General features: G+C 51.9%; 1 protein-coding gene and 1 long non-coding RNA gene across 3 annotated transcripts in view; one reads left to right on the top strand and one right to left on the bottom strand.

Moving 5' to 3' along the window:
- Positions 1 to 836, top strand: part of LOC147091155 (ceramide-1-phosphate transfer protein-like) — a 54,282-nt gene extending 53,446 nt beyond the window's left edge. For both annotated transcript variants that reach the window (XM_085977625.1, XM_085977624.1), the window contains one exon: positions 190 to 836. In XM_085977625.1, the coding sequence (XP_085833751.1) occupies positions 190 to 715 (526 nt within the window). In that variant the 3' untranslated portion in view covers positions 716 to 836. The remainder of the gene's footprint in view (positions 1 to 189) is intronic.
- On the bottom strand, positions 830 to 19,358 carry LOC147091154 (uncharacterized). Its single transcript, XR_015075383.1, has 3 exons — positions 19,180 to 19,358; positions 1,384 to 1,460; positions 830 to 1,046 (listed from the first exon to the last, which is right to left on the bottom strand). It is a non-coding gene; the product is annotated as an uncharacterized LOC147091154 (long non-coding RNA).
- Positions 19,359 to 19,392: the final 34 nt, after the last annotated feature.

The raw sequence follows: 19,392 nt of genomic DNA, 5'->3' as shown, positions 1-19,392 counted from the left end.
GTACTGTTCTATGATTCTATGTGGCAAGTTGCTTGCATGAATTCCAGCTACCTGCTATCTTACTTCCAGCACCATATTGAGTATATGCGCTGGCCTAATCCTTCTTGCAATAGCCTAGCTCCAGAACTATGCTGGGGAGATGGTCAGGCCTATTGTTACCGTAACTCATTCTGGATCTTGTCTTTTCAGATTTATGAATGCGCTTGGCACCATCTTTGGGTTTATATCTGACGAGGTCACCAGTAAAATGAAGATAATCATCCAACATCAGCAGGGAGTGCACGGAATGGAATACACCTCAGTGCAGTCCATGATTGATTATGAATTGACAAACAATATGGCGAACTTCAATGAGCTTCCCAGCGACCACCTGCTTTCAGGCTGCCGCACTTTACTGCGTCTCCACCGAGCATTACGGTGGCTCCAGCTCTTCCTTGATAAGTTAAGGACCAGCTCGGAGAATGAGTCAATGTCTGTCGTGTGCGCTGATGCCTACCAACAGTCCCTTGCCAAGCACCACAGCTGGTTGGTGCAAAAGGCTGCTGGGATTGCATTCCTTGCCCTTCCATCACGGACAGGCTTCCTTCACATATTGTGTGCGGAAGACAGCAAGGAGACCAAAACCAAACTGTGGAGCACCGTGAACGCGATTGAAAGAGTTTATGATATTACACAACGCATGTATGCACAGCATAGTATGCTTGAGCTACCTTAGTCCCAGAGCGCTACATCAGACAGGACGAATGTGGTGTGGCAAAGAAGGTAACACTGTGATTCAATGGCATTTGTTGAAACTGCTTTTAAAGGGCAATAAAAATTTAAAATTTCAAAATCAACAGTTGCATATTATACACCGTCCTTGACTCAACATACGAGAAATATTGTGCTGCACAGCATGGAGACACTGAGTGACATGGAGCAAGTGAATGAGTTACCTGGGAGCGAGGGATCCCAGTGCAGTGATGTGACCAGTTTAATTCTTCCCATTGGTTTCAGCGAGTCTGCTCTCCGAGAGCTCCAGTTCAGGCAGATTTCTAAAGTTGCAACTATAGGAATCATTTGCAATAATTAGCTACGATTTTCACACAGGCAGCATGTTTACCATCAGATTTTCGCATTTTAAAAGATCTTGTCCCACAGCCAACAAAGATCAGTTTTCAGGCCTGAAGCTGATTTGCTCCCATTTAACTCACTGACTTGTAATTTTGCTGATTTCAGCTTCTCTCACTTTCTGCAGAATGACTATATTTCGGTGACCATCAGTGCAAGGAGAAATCAGAGTGCATCAACAAAATCACTTTATTTTTAACACACTGTTCTCCATTGCTCACACCAACTGTTGCTATATATACATATATATATAAAAAATACATGATACTGTACCATTGCTGGACCCGGACACCACACAGCACGGTTCTGGGCAATCCATGTTCAATCCAGCTGTGACTGCTTCACTCCAGCTGTTCTTTTACAAATGTTTCCCCATTGAGAAACCCAAGTGAAGGACGAATGACAAGTGCAGGCACCACAAGAGAAACAAGGCAAGTTAAGAATTAGTGGTTAGATAACACCAAGATTGTATTCTCAAAGTCTGTAGATTGTAGGAGGGAAGGAACATTGAAAGACGTAAGGAGTTCTACAGTTTTGAAGCTTGTGCGAAAGACTAAGGGTAGTATTGTCCAATCGCGATCGCTGACTAGCTGCAGGTGAGGCTACACACAATACACTACACTTCACATGTACACTTACATAACACAGGAGCAACAGTAGGCCACTTGAGCCTGTTCCACCATTCAATCAGATCATGGCTGCTCTGGACCTCAACTCCATTTACCTACCTTTGCTCCACATCACTACAAGTGCCCTCTTAAAGAGGGGGAATCGGAGTGTACCTCGGGGGACGGTTGGGAGCAGACCACATTTCCAATCTTGCCTCCTTTCCCTCATCAACAAGCAGCCTCTTGACATCATCCACAGGCATGGGGGCAGCTTTCACATTGACATCGATGATGTTAGATCCGTGGTTCAGTGGATAAATAATTACACGGATGCTGTACATAAACAAATAACAGGTCTTTACTGGAGAAGGGTAATCTCTAGACTGGGGTACAGAGGCATGCGCAGAGCTTATATACCGGTGTGGTTATTGCCGGTACTACAGTATACAGGAGCTGTAAAAAGTAGTTCTGACTTAAAGCACATACACTACAATTCCTCCCTTTTTAGATTAATAATACCCCCTTAATATTCAAATAACAATTACATTTTTACATGTACATTCAATAACAAAAGTCCATTTATAGATTCAGTCTTTGGGGCGGCTTCCTGACCCTTTCGGGATAGCGACTTTCCGGAGGTTCTTGTTCTTGGTGCAGAGGCGATTCTGACCCCCTTTCATCGGGTAGTTCATCGGGTTCCACTGCTACTGGGTCTGAAGTAGATGCTATCGGTATGTCGGGTTCATCCCCAGGTACTCGAGACATGGGGTTGACGCATTCCTGTGATGCTAAGATCTGATCGACGTGGCGTCTCACAATGTTCTCCCCGACATCGACTGTGTACATTAATGGCCCCTGCCTTGTACATATCGTTCCGGGTTGCCACTTCTCTGTTCGATAGTCCCGGGCCAAGACTGGTTGCCCTACATTGAAGCTCCTTGTCGGCTTCTCGTTGATGTGCTGGAATTGTTTGTCCTCAACATTTCTTCGCACATTTGGTCTGAGCAAGTCCAGACGAGATCTCAACCTTCGGTTAAAGAACATCATGGCCGGGGTCTGGTTGGTAACTGCATGTGTCACGTTTCGGTAGGCTAATAAGAAATTGTCCATCTTATGCTGTAGTGGAATTTCCTCATCGCACATGGCCTTTATCGCCTTCTTAAAAGTTTGTACGAACCTCTCAGCCAATCCATTGGTGGCTGGATGATACGGGGCGGATGTGTAATGCCTTACCCCATTCCTTTTCATGAATTTTTGGAACTCGTCAGACACAAACTGTGGTCCATTATCAGAGCAGATCTGCTCTGGCAACCCGTTTCTGGCAAATATGGTCCGTAGGACTGCAATCGTTTTCTCTGTAGTGGTTGAAGACATCTTTATCACCTCAGGCCACTTTGAATGAGCATCCACTGCTATCAAGAACATTGAGTTCATGAATGGACCAGCGAAATCAATGTGCACCCGTTGCCATGGAGAGGAGGGCCACTCCCATGGGTGTAGAGGGGCATGTGGTGGTGCATTTTGGACCTTCTGGCATCCTAAGCAGCTCTTAGTTAGGTCTTCGATTTGTTGATCGATTCCCGGCCACCACACATAAGCCCTAGCTAGGCTTTTCATTTTCACTCCCTCCAGATGACCTTCATGTAGCTCATTTAGCACTCTCTCCCTTAACTTGGGTGGAATCACCACTCTGGATCCACACATCACTGTCCCCTGGCATACTGACAGCTGTTCTCTTCTGGATGAGAATGCTGGCAACAGTGAGTCGCCATGTGTTGGCCATCCTCTCACCGTCAATTCATATACCCGTGACAGCGTCGGATCATTGCGGGTCTCCTTCTCTATATCCGCGTTTGTTACTGGCAATCATTCAATTATCGACGAATAAAATATCTCGATAGGGTCCACTGCTGGTGCTTCCTCCACAGTAGGCAGTGGCAGGCACGATAGCCCATCAGCGTTCCCATGCTGTCTCGTGCCTTTATATTCTATTTCATATTGATTCGCCCCTAGAAACAGGGACCATCTTTGTAACCGCTGTGCAGTCATTACTGGCACGCCCTTCTTAGGATTAAAGATGGAGACAAGTGGTTGGTGGTCAGTCAGCAAGGTGAACTTCTGTCCATGCAGATAGTGGTTGAATTTTTTTACTCCCCATACTAGGCTGAGGGCCTCCCTGTCAATCTGGGCGTAGTTGCGCTCGGCTGAGGTTAGTGACCGAGACGCAAAGGCTACTGGCCTCTCCAACCCGTCTGGGAATTTGTGTGACAGCACCGCTCCAATGCCGTAGGGTGATGCATCACATGCCAAACGAATTGGTAGTGCTGGGTTGAAATGGGCCAACACCTCTTTTGATGTGATCAATTCTTTACACTTCTGGAAAGCTCGTCTACGTTTGTCATCCCACTTCCATGGTACCCCTGTTTGCAGTAGGGTGTTCAGCGGGTGTAATACCAAAGACAAATTTGGTAAGAACTTGTGGTAATAGTTTACCAGCCCGAGGAACGACCTCAGTTGTGACACATTTTCCGGTGCTGGAGCCTTGACTACTGCTTCAATCTTGTCAGGGGACTTATGTAACCCCTCTTCATCGATGACGTGGCCGCAATACGAGATCTGTTTCTGGAAAAACTCGCACTTGTGGCGATTAGCTCGTAGCCCATATTCCTTTAATCTGGCGAGCACCTTCTCCAAGTTAGCGAGGTGATCACCGTCATTTTCGCCCGTGACCAAGATGTCGTCCAAATAACACTGGGTCCCTGGAATCCCTTGCAGGACCTGATCCATCGCCCTTTGCCAGATAGCCGGAGCCGAGGCTACTCCAAACACCAGCCGGTTGTATTGATAGAGACCTTTATGGGTGTTGATCGTAAGGTAATGTTTCGAAGCTTCTTCTACCTCCATTTGCAAGTACGCCTGGGCTAGATCAATTTTGGTGAAGCGTTTACCACCAGATAGCGAGGCAAAAATATCCTCAATTCGTGGAAGCGGATATTGCACCGTGTGAAGGACTGGGTTCACTGTCACCTTAAAATCCCCACAGATGCGGACCTTCTTTGGTTCCCCAGGCGTATTACTCAACGACCTCTTCATTACAGGAACGATGGGTGTAGCCCACTCGCTTCAGTCCACTTTGGACAGTACTCCTGAACGTTCCAACCCTTCCAGCTCTGCTTCAACCGCTGGTCTGATCACATAAGGCACTGGTCTGGCCTTCAGAAACTTTGGGCTTGCATTATCCTCTATTTTAATTGTTGCTGTTATTCCTTTTAGTGTTCCTAGTCCCTCCTGGAACACTTCTTTTGCGTCAGCTAGCATTTTTGACAGTCGTCCAGGTGTGACGTCGTCATCCTTTTTGGCCTCCACCTTCAGTGCCTGTATGGAATGCCAATCTAAATGTATCTTCCGGATCCATTCACGTCCTAGCAGTGGTGGTCCTCCATTTGGCAATACATATATATCCATTTTAGGTATTTCCTGACCTTTATATGTCACTTTCACCCTTATTTCTCCTTTGGGGTAGGCTTTTTGCCCCGTATACGTCTTCAAGACAATCTCTGTAGCTTTCAAGGTTATGTGTGAAAATAGCCGCTTGTAGTCTCTTTGATTTATGACTGTTAGAGCTGACCCTGTGTCCAATTCCATTTCCACTTGGACTCCGTCTATCTTGAGTATAGCCCAGATAGTCTGGTGATCCTCCATTTCGGTTACATTATGTAGTTTCAGACAACCCAGCTCCTTGCTTCTGGAGTCGGTGTCACTTTTCTGTTCGTCTGTATTATGTCCGTGAATGATTGAGACACGGACAGCAGGAGTTGAACAAAACAAGTCTTTACTGATGAAGTCAATAGTGAAACTGAAAACAACAGAGGCTCACTAGCACCTTTTATACAGGGGTGGTCACTGCCGGTACTGCAGTCTGAGACCAGTTATTCTCTTAAAGGTACATACACAACAATTCCTCCCCTTTTAGATAAACAGTACATAACATTCATTTAACAACTAAATGATAACTAATTACAATCACAATTACGGTTGCTAGATACATTGGTTAAGTTTAAGCAATTATAAGTTCAGTCTTTGAGGAGGCTTCCTGATTCTGTCTGGATAACACCTCTTTGGGGTATCAGGTTCTTCTGGCAATGTTGAGTCAGGATCAATGTCGTTGTTTGGTTCATCTGCTTCCAATATCACCGGTTCTGCGGTAGCTGCAACTGGTACATTGATTTCATTGCCAGGTGTATCAGATCGTGGTGTGGAGTTGACATTTTCCAGTGACTCTAGAATCTGGTCAGCATGGCGTCTTACAATGCTCTCTCCAACGTCCACGGTATACATGAGAGGTCCTTGCCATGTACAAATCGTTCCTGGCTGCCATTTCTCAGTGCGGTAGTCCCGAGCCAAAACTGGTTGACCTATCTTAAAACTCCTGGTCGGCCTTTCATTCATATTCTGAAACTGCCTGTTCTCCACATCTCTTCGGACGTTTGGCTTAACCAAATCCAAGTGGCATCATAGTCTTCGATTGAAGAACATCATGGCTGGAGTTTGGTTGGTAACCGCATGTGTCGCATTCCGGTAGACAAACAAGAAGTTGTCCACCTTGTGTTGTAGGGGTATATCTTCATTACACATTGCCTTGATAGCTTTCTTGAATGTTTGGACAAACCTCTCGGCCAATCCATTAGTGGCTGGATGATATGGGGCAGATGTGTAATGCTTAACACCATTGTTCTTTAAGAACCTCCGGAACTCTTCAGACACAAACTGTGGTCCATTGTCAGAGCAAATCTGTTCAGGCAGCCCATTCCTGGCGAATATGGTTCGTAAAACTGTGATAGTTTTTTCCGTGGTGGTTGAGGACATTTTTATTACCTCTGGCCACTTTGAATGTGCATCCACCGCAATTAAAAACATCGAGTCCATGAAGGGACCAGCAAAATCAATGTGCACCCTTTGCCATGGAGATGAAGGCCACTCCCATGGATGCAGAGGAGCTTGTTGTGGGGCGTTTTGGACCTTCTGGCATCCTGCACAGCTCTTGGTCATCTCTTCGATTTCTCTATTGATTCCCGGCCACCACACAAACGCTCTGGCTAAGTTCTTCATTTTTACCCCACCCAGATGACCCTCATGAAGCTCATTGAGCACTCTATCCGTCAACTTAGGTGGAATTACTACTCTGGATCCACACATCAAGGTTCCTCTGCACACTGACAGCTGTTCTCTTCTCGGCGAGAATGCTGGCAGCAGTGGTTCGCCATGTGCTGGCCATCCCTTCACCGTTAAATCATAGACCCGTGATAGTGTCGGGTCATTCCGTGTTTCCTTTTCTATGTTTGCATTCGTCACAGGGAGACATTCGACTATGGTCGAGTGGAATAACTCCATTGGATCCACTGCAAGGTCTTCTTCTTCCACCGTCGGCAACGGTAGGCGTGACAATCCATAAGCATTCCCATGCTGTTTAGTTCCTTTGTACTCGATGTCATATTGGCGTGCCCCTAGGAAAAGGGACCACCTCTGCAGCCGTTGTGCTGTCATTATCGGTACGCCCTTCTGAGGGTTGAAAATGGAGACAAGAGGTTGATGGTCGGTTAGTAGAGTAAATTTTTGACCGTGCAGGTAGTGATTGAACTTCTTCACCCCCCACACTAGGCTGAGGGCCTCTCTGTCAATCTGGGCGTAGTTACGCTCGGCAGAAGTTAACGAGCGTGACGCAAAAGCTATCGGCCTCTCTAAACCATCAAGGAATTTATGTGACAGTACCGCCCCAATGCCGTAGGGAGACACATCACACGCCAGTCTGATCGGCAGTGCTGGGTTGTAGTGAGCCAATACTTCCCTTGAAGTGATTAAGTCCTTACTCTTCTGAAAGGCCCGCTTACAATCATCGCTCCATTTCCATGCTACCCCCGTTCGTAGCAGGGCGTTCAGTGGGTGCAGAATTGTTGACAAATTTGGCAAAAACTTATGGTAGTAATTCACCAATCCGAGGAATGACCTCAGTTGCGACACATTTTCAGGTGCTGGGGCCTTAACAACCGCTTCAATTTTGTCAGGGGACTTATGTAACCCCTCTTCATCAATCACGTGGCCACAATACGATATCTGTTTCTTAAAAAACTCGCACTTGGGGTGGTTGGCTCGTAGCCCATGTTCCCGTAGTCTAGTGAGCACCTGTTCTAGGTTGTTAAGGTGTTCACTGTCATCTTCACCTGTCACAAGGATGTCGTCCAAGTAACACTGAGTCCCCGGAATCCCTTGCAGGACTTGTTCCATCGCTCTCTGCCATATCGCCGGAGCCGATGCTACTCCGAATACCAATCGATGATACTGGTAAAGACCTTTGTGAGTGTTTATCGTGAGATACTTCCGAGAGGACTCTTCAACCTCCATCTGCAAATATGCTTGTGCTAGGTCAATTTTTGTAAAACGCTTCCCTCCAGACAGTGAGGCAAAGATGTCTTCTATATCCTTGGAAGAGGATATTGTACTGTGTGAAGGACTGGGTTCACCGTCACCTTGAAATCCCCACAGATGCGAATCTTCCTTGGCTCCCCGGACTTATTGCTTAACGTTTTCTTCATGACAGGAACGATGGGTGTCGCCCACTCGCTCCAGTCGACCTTAGACAACACGCCTGCCTTCTCCAGATTCTCCAGCTCTGCCTCGACGACTGGGCGAATTGCATATGGTACCGGTCTTGCTTTGAAAAACTTGGGAACTGCATTCTCTTCTATTTTTATCGAGGCGGTTACGCCTTTAAGCGTGCCCAGTTCTTGTTGAAATACCTCTTTGGCGTTAGCTAAGATTGTTGACAATCGTCCAGGAGTGACGTCTTCAGCTTTTTTACTGTCCACCGTCATTGTATGAATGGAGTGCCAATCTAAGTTTATCTTCCTGATCCATTCACGTCCCAATAACGGTGGTCCACCATTTGGCAGTATGTAGAGATACAATTTCCGTATTTTCTTGCCGTTGTATTCGACAGGCACCCTTATTTTTCTTCTGGGGTATACTTTTTGCCCCGTATACGTCGTCAAGACGATGGATGTCTCTCTCAAGGGTATGTGTGAGAATAGCCGCTCGTAGTCTCGTCGATTCATGACGGTTAGCGCTGATCCTGTATCCAATTCCATTTTAACTTGGGACCCTGCTATCGTGAGGGTGACCCAAATGGTTCGGTGATCCTCTTTTGCGATTACATTGTGAAGTTTGAGACAGCTTAGTCTCCTGTTCCCGGATTCACTATCGCTCATCTGGTCTTCGGAACTACTGTCCGTCATCTTTTGTACTTTCTTGTACGGTCCCTTAGTAGCCTTTCTGTTGTCGCTGGTCTTCTTCCCAGACCTGCAAACTCGTGCAATGTGTCCCATCTTTCCGCATTGCCTGCATATTTTGTCTTTGGACCAGCAGTCCTTCTGGTCATGGTTAGTTCTGCCGCAGCGATAACATTTTGCAAATCCCCGTGTCATTTCGTGGGTGCCGTATTCCTGTGGCTTTTGTTGAATTTCTGCAGCTCCCCTGGCTGCTGCTTCATATGATACTGCCACGCTGAAAGCCTTATCTAGCATCAGCTCTTTCTCTGATAGTAACTTCTTCTGTGTTCCTTCACTCAGGAGTCCACAGACAAATTTGTCCCGTAGGGTATCTGCCAGTCCTTCTCCGAACTGGCAGTGCTTTGATAGCTTGCGTAGTTCCGTAAGGTACTCAGCATTGCTCTCATCTTTATGCTGAGTTCTCCTGTGGAATTTAAATCTTTCTGCTATCAACAGCGGTGCAGGGTTTAGGTGTTCCTGTAGGACAGCAACAATTTCGTTAAAACTCTTCGCCTTCGGTTTGGCTGGAGTAATCAGGTCCCGCAATAGGCCGTACGTTCTAGCGCCCATTAAATTTAGCAATACCGATGCCTTTTTCTCATCAGCTATTTCGTTTGCCTCGAAATATACCTCGACTCTTTCCACATACGTGGTCCAGTCCTCTATTGTATTATCAAAAGCAGTGATACAGCCAGTCTTCGGCATCTTGCAAATCTAAAATGGCGCCTCCCGTGCTTTGCCTTCTTCCCCGATTTAACAAAATGGCACCTCCCGCGCTTTGCTTTCTTCCCCGCTGATTAAGATGGCGCCTCCCGCGCTTTGCCTTCTTCCCCGCTGTTGCTAGCGCTGCTTTCCACGGTTCCCGTTGCAACCTGCAGCTCCTCGCGGTTTCTTGCGCATTTAATATTTCTTTTTTTTATTATTTTCCCGTTGTGGAACAACCCTGTGGGACTCTTGCCTCCCTCTTCTCGGGTCTATATGCAGCCCGGCTTCGTATCACCGGCCGCGCCCTGTGTGCTCCACCCTCTCTCTCTCTTCTTCCCGACAACACTGCTCGGCCCCGTTGCAAGCCACTCGCTCGAGTTCGCGACCACCGCAGCCCAGGAAGGATCAGTGTACTACCTGCCACCAGCCCGATTAGCTGAAGCACCGTCGACAGGAACCAGGCCCCGCTTTTGACAGCTTCTCCAGCAATCTTCAACTCCGCTAACACAGGGGTGGATGCCCACAGTCGACGCCCATTTCTACTGCCTCTTACTTTCTTTTCTTTCTGGCCTCGACCTCTGCTCACTTCGCTGTAGGAATGGATCCCAGGAGGTGGTGCAGACTGTAGGTAAGTTCGTATCTGCTCATCGCCAGTATTATGTCCGTGAATGATTGAGACACGGACAGCAGGAGTTGAACAAAACAAGTCTTTACTGATGGAAGTCAATAGTGAAACTGAAAACAACAGAGGCTCACTAGCGCCTTTTATACAGGGGTGGTCACTGCCGGTACTGCAGTCTGAGACCAGTTATTCTCTTAAAGGTACATACACAACAGTCTGAACCACTGTCCATCACCTGGTGTACCTTTTTGTACTTCTCCTGTGGAGATTTCTTACTGTTGGTTTTCTTCCCAGACCTGCAGACTCTTGCTATGTGTCCTGCTTTCCCACACTGTCTGCACACTTGGTCCTTGAACCAACAATCTTTCTGGTCATGTGTTGTTCTGCTGCAGCGATAGCACTTCCCTGTTCCATAGGTCATTTCGTTGGTGCCATATTCTTGCGGTCTCCGTTGTATCTCTGCAGCGCCCCTTGCGGCTGCTTCGTGTGATACTGCCATACTGAAAGCTTTGTCCAGCGTAAGGTCCTTTTCTGATAGAAGCCGTTTCTGGGTTCCTTCACTTTGTAGCCCACACACAAACTTGTCCCTTAACGTGTCTGCTAGTCCCGCTCCAAACTGGCAGTATTTCGATAGCTTGCGCAGTTCCGTTAGGTACTCAGCATTGCTTTTGTCTTTGTGTTGGTTCCTTTTATGGAACTTAAATCGTTCTGCTATCAGCAGCGGTGTGGGGTTTAAGTGGTCCTGTAGGATTTCTACTATGCTTTCAAAATTCTTGTTTACCGGCTTCTCTGGGGTTATTAGATTTCGCAGTAACCCATAAGTTTTTGCACCCATGGAATTTAACAGAACCAGTGCTTTATTAGCATCTGGCACTTCATTCGCCCTGCAGTACACCTCAATACGTTCCACATATGTCGCCCAATCTTCGACTTCATTGTCGAACGTAGAGATACTGCCACTCTTCGGCATCCTTGGTTGTGCGTTAACTATCACCAATGGCGCCTCCCGCGCTTCCCCTTCTTCTCCGCTGGCACAAAATGGCGTCTCCCGCACTTTCCTTCCTTCCCGCGCTCGCCCGTCTTCTCCGCTGCGGCTTCGCAAAATGGCGTCTCCCGCGCTCTTCCTTCTCCGCGGCTCAATGGCGCCTCCTGCGCTCTCCCTGCTTCTCCGCGGCTCAATGGCGTCTCCCGCGCTCTCCCTGCTTCTCCGCGGCTCAATGGCGTCTCCCCTTGCTTCGCCCCGCAGACCCTGATCAGCCCGTGATCCCTGGCTGTGCTCTGCGTGTTCTTCCCTTGATATTTGTCGACGTCGCTCAGTCTAGAACCCGGCTGTTTCTTACCCTCTCTCTCTCCGGTTTGCAGTATTTTTCCTCGACGCCGCTCGGTGATCAACCCCCGGCTGCGTCCTGCTCTCTTCACCCTCTTCTTACCCCGTCGATGCTGCTCGGCTCTCTCTCTCTGCCGTCGGTCGGCTCCAGCCGCTGCTGCTCGGGAAGGGTCTGCTCTGGACCTGTCGTCGGTCTCTTACTGCTCGTTGTGGTTGGGGAACCAAACCCGGCTCTCCACAGCCTCCCCAGCGAAGTTGGATCTCTGCGTGACTGCTGGGCGGTTGCTCGCGGTCGACGCCCGTGTTCCTGGAGTCGACTATTTTTTTGTTGTTGTTTTTTTTTGTTTTATGTTGCAGGTAGATTCGCATCGACACTCGTCACCACTGTTAGATCCGTGGTTCAGTGGATAAATAATTACACGGATGCTGTACATAAACAAATAACAGGTCTTTACTGGAGATGGGTAATCTCTAGACTGGGGTACAGAGGCATGCGCACAGCTTATAGACCGGTGTGGTTACTGCGGTACTACAGTATACAGGAGCTGTAAAAAGTAGTTCTGACTTAAAGCACATACACCACAGATGACACCCAGCTCGAACTCGCCCTCACCTCTCTTGACCGCTCCACTTCCTTGTCCGACATGATTCACAATTTCCTTACAGTTAAACATTGGGAATGCCAGTCATTTTCTCCAGTTCCTTCCACAAACTCTGCACATACGTCACTGACTCTATTCCTCTCTCCAACTGCTGTCTCACTAAGCTAGACTGGTTTCAAACTCGTCTTCCTGTTCAACCGTACGTTGACTTTCCAAATCATACTGTGTCCATTAAAAAGAGTTCCCATTTTAACCTGCATAAAATCGCCCATCTCTGCTGTACTTCAAGGCATCTGCTGCTGAAACGCACCCTCTATAAACTTCTGCTTATCGAATACCCTGCGGCCAGTATCCTGACCCACACCCACGTCCTGCTCGTCCATCAATCCCATCCTCGCTGGCTGACGATGGTCAGTGGCTCCCAATGCCTCAAATTTAAAGTTGTCCAGCCTGCTTTAAATCCCTCCGTGACCTTACCACTTCCGATCTCAAAGGCATCCTCTGGCCCCCAGCTCACCATTAATCTGACTGAGCTCTGTAACTCCGCACCCTCCACTGGGGAATACACGATGACAATTACAAAAGCTGACAATGTGAAGGGTGTCTCAGTGATCAGAAGCCCCGATCTCCCAGTCCCCGGCCTCTCTCTCTCCTGGTCCCCGGCCCCTCTCTCTCTCTCTCTCCCAGCCCCCGGCCTCTCTCTCTCTCCCAGTCCCCGGCCCCTCTCTCTCTCTCTCTCCCAGTCCCCGGCCTCTCTCTCTCTCCCATTCCCCGGCCTCTCTCTCCCAGCCCCCGGCCTCTCTCTCTCTCCCAGTCTCCGGCCTCTCTCTCTCTCTCTCCTGGCCTCTCTCTCTCTCCCAGTCCCCGGCCTCTCTCTCTCTCTCTCTCTCCCAGTCCCCGGCCTCGCTCTCTCTCCCAGTCTCCGGCCTCTCTCTCTCTCTCTCTCCTGGTCCCCGGCCTCTCTCTCTCTCTCTCCCCCAGTCCCCAGCCTCTCTCTCTCTCCCAGTCCCCGGCCTCACTCTCTCTCCCAGTCCCCGGCCTCTCTCTCTCTCCCAGTCCCCGGCCTCTCTCTCTCTCTCTCTCTCCCAGTCCCCGGCCTCTCTCTCTCTCTCTCCCAGTCCCCGGCCTCTCTCTCTCTCCCAGTCTCCGGCCTCTCTCCCTCTCTCCCCCAGTCCGCGGCCTCTCTCTCTCTCCCGGCCTCCCTCTCTCTCCCAGTCCCCGGCCTCTCTCTCTCTCCCAGTCCCCGGCCTCTCTTTCTCCCCCAGTCCCCGGCCTCTCTCTCTCGGTCCCCGGCCTCTCTCTCTCTCTCCCAGTCCCCAGCCTCTCTCTGTCTCTCCCAGTCCCCGGCCTTTCTCTCTCTCTCTCTCTCTCCCAGTCCCTGGCCCCTCTCTCTCTCCCAGTCCCCGGCTGTGATGAAATATGCCATTCATCAGACTCTGTAGTTAACTGTATATATTGTATTGCCTGCTCCGGTGTTTGTACCTTGTATTGTGTATCAGGCACCGCCCCCTTTGTGTGTCGGCTCCACCCATACCTGGCCCTACTTAAGACAAGTCCAGGCTTGTCTTGCAGTAGAACAGCAGCACGCTAGGTGAAGCCACCGGCATCTTTTCTTTGCTAATAAAAGCCTTGTTTTATTCTGCTAACTTCGAGTCTTGAAGTTATTGAGGCGCATCACCGGCCTCTCTCTCTCTCCCAGTCCCTGGCCACTCTCTCGCTCCCAGTCCCCGGCCTCTCTCTCTCTCCCAGTCCCCGGCCTCTCTCTCTCTCCCAGTCCCTGGCCTCTCTCTCTCTCTCCCAGTCTCCGGCCTCTCTCTCTCCCAGTCCCTGGCCTCTCTCTCTCTCTCTCCCAGTCTCTGGCCTCTCTCTCTCTCTCTCCCCCAGTCCCCAGCCTCTCTCTCTCTCTCTCCCAGTCCCCGGCCTCTCTCTCTCTCTCTCTCCCAGTCTCCGGCCTCTCTCTCTCTCTCCCAGTCTCTCTCTCTCTCCCCCAGTCCCCGGCCTCTCTCTCTCGGCCTCTCACTCTCTCCCAGTCCCCGGCCTCTCTCTCTCTCTCCCAGTCCCCGGCCTCTCTCTCTCCCCCAGTCCCCAGCCTCTCTCTCTCTCTCTCTCCCAGTCCCCGGCCTCTCTCTCTCTCCCAGTCCCCAGCCTCTCTCTCTCTCTCTCCCAGTCCCCGGCCCCTCTCTCTCTCTCCCGGCCTCTCTCTCTCTCTCTCCCGGCCTCTCTCTCTCTTTCAGTCCCCAGCCTCTCTTTCTCTCCCAGTCCCCAGCCTCTCTCTCTCTCCCAGTCCCCGGCCTCTCTCTCTCTCTCTCCCCCAGTCCCCAGCCTCTCTCTCTCTCTCTCCCAGTCCCCAGCCTCTCTCTCTCTCCCAGTCCCCGGCCTCTCTCTCTCTCTCCCAGTCTCTCTCTCTCTCCCTTAATCCCCGGCCTCTCTCTCTCTCTCCCGGTCCCTGGCCTCTCTCTCTCTCTCTCCCGGCCTCTCTCTCTCTCTCTCTCCCAGTCCCCGGCCTCTCTCTCTCTTTCTCTCTCTCCCGGCCTCTCTCTCTCTCCCAGTCCCCGGCCTCTCTCTCTCTCTCTCTCCCAGTCCCCGGCCTCTCTCTCTCTCCCAGTCCCCGGCCTCTCTCTCTCTCTCTCCCAGCCTCTCTCTCTCTCTCTCTCTCCCAGTCCCCGGCCTCTCTCTCTCTCTCTCTCCCAGTCCCCGGCCTCTCTCTCTCCCGGTCCCTGGCCTCTCTCCCAAAGTCCGCGACCTCTCTCTCCCGGCCTCTCTCTCTCTCCCTCTCTCTCTCCCCCAGTCCCCGGCCTCTCTCTCTCTCCCAGTCTCTCTCTCTCTCTCACCCAGTCCCCGGCCTCTCTCTCTCTCCCAGTCCCCGGCCTCTCTCTCTCTCCCAGTCCCCAGCCTCTCTCTCTCTCTCCCTCTCCCAGTCCCCAGCCTCTCTCTCTCTCTCTCTCCCTCTCCCAGTCCCCGGCCTCTCTCTCTCTCCCAGTCCCCGGCCTCTCTCTCTCTCCCTCTCCCAGTCCCCAGCCTCTCTCTCTCTCTCCCTCTCCCAGACCCCGGCCTCTCTCTCTCTCCCTCTCCCAGTCCCCGGCCTCTCTCTCTCTCCCTCTCCCAGTCCCCGGCCTCTCGCTCTCTCTCTCTCTCCCTTAGTCCCCGGCCTCTCTCTCTCTCTCTGTCCCCGGCCTCTCTCTCTCTCCCCCAGTCCCCGGCCTCTCTCTCTCTCTCCCCCAGTCCCCGGCCTCTCTCTCTCTCCCCCAGTCCCCGGCCTCTCTCTCTCTCTCTCTCCCAGTCCCCGGCCTCTCTCTCTCCCCCAGTCCCCGGCCTCTCTCTCTCTCCCAGTCCCCGGCCTCTCTCTCTCTCTCTCTCTCCCAGTCCCCGGCCTCTCTCTCTCTTTCTCTCCCAGTCCCCGGCCTCTCTCTCTCTCTCGCAGTCCTCAGCCTCTCTCTCTCCCCCAGTCCCCGGCCTCTCTCTCTCCCAGTCCCCGGCCTCTCTCTCTCTCGCTCTCTCAGTCCCCGGCCTCTCTCTCTCTCTCCCCCAGTCCCCGGCCTCTCTCTCTCTCTCCCAGTCCCCGGCCTCTCTCTCTCTCTCCCAGTCCCCGGCCTCTCTCTCTCTCTCAGTCCCCGGCCTCTCTCTCTCTCTCTCTCTCCCAGTCCCCGGCCTCTCTCTCTCTCTCAGTCCCCGGCCTCTCTCTCTCTCTCTCCCAGTCCTTGGCCTCTCTCTCTCCCGGCCTCTCTCTCTCTCTCCCGGCCTCTCTCTCTCTCTCAGTCCCCGGCCTCTCTCTCTCTCCCGGCCTCTCTCTCTCTCTCCCAGTCCCCGGCCTCTCTCTCTCTCTCCCGGCCTCTCTCTCTCTCCCAGTCCCCGGCCTCTCTCTCTCTCTCTCCCGGCCTCTCTCTCTCTCTCTCTCCCAGTCCCCGGCCTCTCTCTCTCTCTCCCGGCCTCTCTCTCTCGCAGTCCACGGCCTCTCTCTCTCTCTCCCAGTTCCCGGCCTCTCTCTCTCTCTCCCAAAGTCCGCGACCTCTCTCTCCCGGCCTCTCTCTCTCTCCCAGTCCCCGGCCTCTCTCTCTCTCTCTCCCAGTCCTTGGCCTCTCTCTCTCCCGGCCTCTCTCTCTCTCTCCCGGCCTCTCTCTCTCAGTCCCCGGCCTCTCTCTCTCTCCCGGCCTCTCTCTCTCTCTCCCAGTCCCCGGCCTCTCTCTCTCTCTCTCCCAGTCCTTGGCCTCTCTCTCTCCCGGCCTCTCTCTCTCTCTCCCGGCCTCTCTCTCTCAGTCCCCGGCCTCTCTCTCTCTCCCGGCCTCTCTCTCTCTCTCCCAGTCCCCGGCCTCTCTCTCTCTCTCCCGGCCTCTCTCTCTCTCCCAGTCCCCGGCCTCTCTCTCTCTCTCTCCCGGCCTCTCTCTCTCTCTCTCTCCCAGTCCCCGGCCTCTCTCTCTCTCTCCCGGCCTCTCTCTCTCGCAGTCCACGGCCTCTCTCTCTCTCTCCCAGTTCCCGGCCTCTCTCTCTCTCTCCCAAAGTCCGCGACCTCTCTCTCCCGGCCTCTCTCTCTCTCCCAGTCCCCGGCCTCTCTCTCTGTCTCCCGGCCTCTCAGTCTCCGGCCTCTCTCTCCTGGTCCCCGGCCTCTCTCTCCCACAGTCCGCGACCTCTCTCTCCCGGCCTCCCTCTCTCTCCCAGTCCCCGGCCTCTCTCTCTCTCTCTCTCTCTCCTGGTCCCCGGCCTCTCTTTCTCTCTCCCAGTCCCCGGCCTCTCTCTCTCTCCCAGTCTCCGGCCTGTCTCTCTCTCCCAGTCCCCGGCCTCTCTCTCTCTCCCAGTCCCCGGCCTCTCTCTCTCTCTCTCCTGGTCCCCGGCCTCTCTCTCTCTCCCCCAGTCCCTGGCCTCTCTCTCTCTCTCTCTCTCCCCCAGTCCCCGGCCTCTCTCTACTGGTCCCCGGCCTCTCTCTCTCTCTCTCTCCTAGTCCGTGACCTCTCTCTCTCTCTCCCCCAGTCCCCGGCCTCTCTCTCGCTCTCCCAGTCCCTGGCCTCTCTCTTTCTCTCTCCCCCAGTCCCCAACCTCTCTCTCCCCCAGTCCCCGGCCTCTCTCTCTCTCCCAGTCCCCGGCCTCTCTCTCCCAGTCCGTGGCCTCTCTCTCTCTCTCTCTCCCAGTCCCTGGCCCCTCTCTTTCTCTCTCCCCCCCAGTCCCCAACCTCTCTCTCTCTCTCTCCCAGTCCCTGGCCCCTCTCTTTCTCTCCCAGTCCGTGGCCTCTCCCTCTCTCTTTCTCCCAGTCCCCGGCCTCGCTCTCTCCCCCAGTCCCCGGCCTCTCTCTCTCTCCCAGTCCCCAGCCTCTCTCTCGCTCTCAGTCCCCGGCCTCTCTCTCTCTCTCCCCCAGTCCCCAGCCTCTATCTCTCTCTCAGTCCCCGGCCTCTCTCTCTTTCTCTCTCCCAGTCCCCGGCCTCTCCCTCTCTCACTCTCTCTGCTAGTCCCCAGCCTCTCTCTCTCTCCCAGTCCCCGGCCTCTCTCTCTCTCTCTCCCAGTCCCCGGCCTCTCTCTCTCTCTGCTTCGCTTAACAGCCTGGGGTACATTTCATCCGGGCCTGGGGATTTATCCACTTTCAAAGATGCTAAACCCGTTAATACTTCCTCTCTCACTATGTTTGTTTGGTGAATGGAGTTGAGGAAGTAGATCAGCCATGATCTCATTGAATGGCGGAGCAGGCTCGAAGGACCAAAGGGCCTACCCCTGCTCCTATTTCTTATGTAAGAGAGGAAATAGCAGAGGCTCTGACCATCATTTTCCAATCCTCTCTGGCTACAGGTGTGGTGCTGGAGGACTGCTAACATCGTACCACTGTTTAAAAAGGGGAGAAAGGGATAGACCAAGTATCTTAATTCAGAAAGACACAGATTAATCAAGGACAGTCAGCATGGATTTGTTAAGGGGAGGTTGTGTCTGTCTGACTAACTTGATTGAATTTTTTGAGGAGGTAACAAGGAGGGTAGATGAGGGTAGTGCGTTTAATGTAGTGTATATGGATTTTAGCAAGGCTTTTGATAAGGTCCCACATGGCAGACTGGTCACGAAAGTAAAAGCCCATGGGATCCAGGGCAAAGTGGCAAGTTGGATCCAAAATTGGCTCAGAAGTAGGAAGCAAAGGGTTATGGTCGATGGGTGTTTTTGTGACTGGAAGGCTGTTTCCAGTGGGGTTCCGCAAGGCTCAGTACTGGATCCCTTGCTTTTTGTGGTATATATCAATGATTTATACTTGAATGTAGGGGACATGACTAAGAAGTTTGCAGATGATACAAAAATTGAACAGTGACAAATGAAATTCAATCCGGACAAGTGCAAAGTAATGCATTTGGGGAGGGCTAACAAGGAAAGGGAATACGCTATAAATGGTAGGACAGTGAGTAGTGTAGAGGAACAAAGGGACCATGTAGTGCATGTCCACAGATCCCTGAAGGTAGCAGGAGGTAGATAAGGTGGTTAAGAAGGCATACGGAATACTTGCCTTTATTAGCGGTGGCATAGAATACAAGAGCAGGGGGTTATGCTTCAATTCTATAGAACACGAGTTAGGCCTCAGCTAGAGTACTGTGTGCAGTTCTGGTCACCACATTACAGGAACGATGTGATTGCACTAGAGAGGGTACAGAGGAGATTTACAAGGATGTTGCCGGGAGTAGAGAATCTTAGCTATGAGGAAAGGCTGGATAGGCTGGGTCTGTTTACCTTGGAACAGAAGAGAGACCTTATTGAGGTGTATAAAATTATGAAGGGCCGGGACAGAGTGGATAGGAAGGATTTATTTCCCTTAGCAGAGGGGTCAAAAACCAGGGGCACAGATTTAAAGTAATTGGTGGAAGGTTTAGAGGGGATTTGCGGGGAAATGTCTTCACCCAGAGGGTGGTGGGGGTCTGGAACTCACTGCTTGAAAGGGTGGGAGAAGCAGGAACCCGCCTCGGATCCACACCTGACCTGCGGTAACCGACAAGGCCACGGACCGAGAGCTGGCAACTTTCATTCGGCTGGAGAGCTCGCCCGTGCGGTAAATTCCCGGCGGGCCCCGCGCCGCACGGTCCTCCGCGATCCCGGCGGGCCCCGCGCCGCACGGTCCTCCGCTATCCCGGCGGGCCCCGCG

The sequence above is a fragment of the Somniosus microcephalus genome, unplaced genomic scaffold, assembly GCF_052327205.1.
Source record: "Somniosus microcephalus isolate GS21.2 unplaced genomic scaffold, FLI_Smic_1.0 unresolved_chr4, whole genome shotgun sequence".
NCBI classification, from domain to species: domain Eukaryota; kingdom Metazoa; phylum Chordata; class Chondrichthyes; order Squaliformes; family Somniosidae; genus Somniosus; species Somniosus microcephalus.
This window is presented reverse-complemented; position numbering and strand designations above follow the sequence as displayed.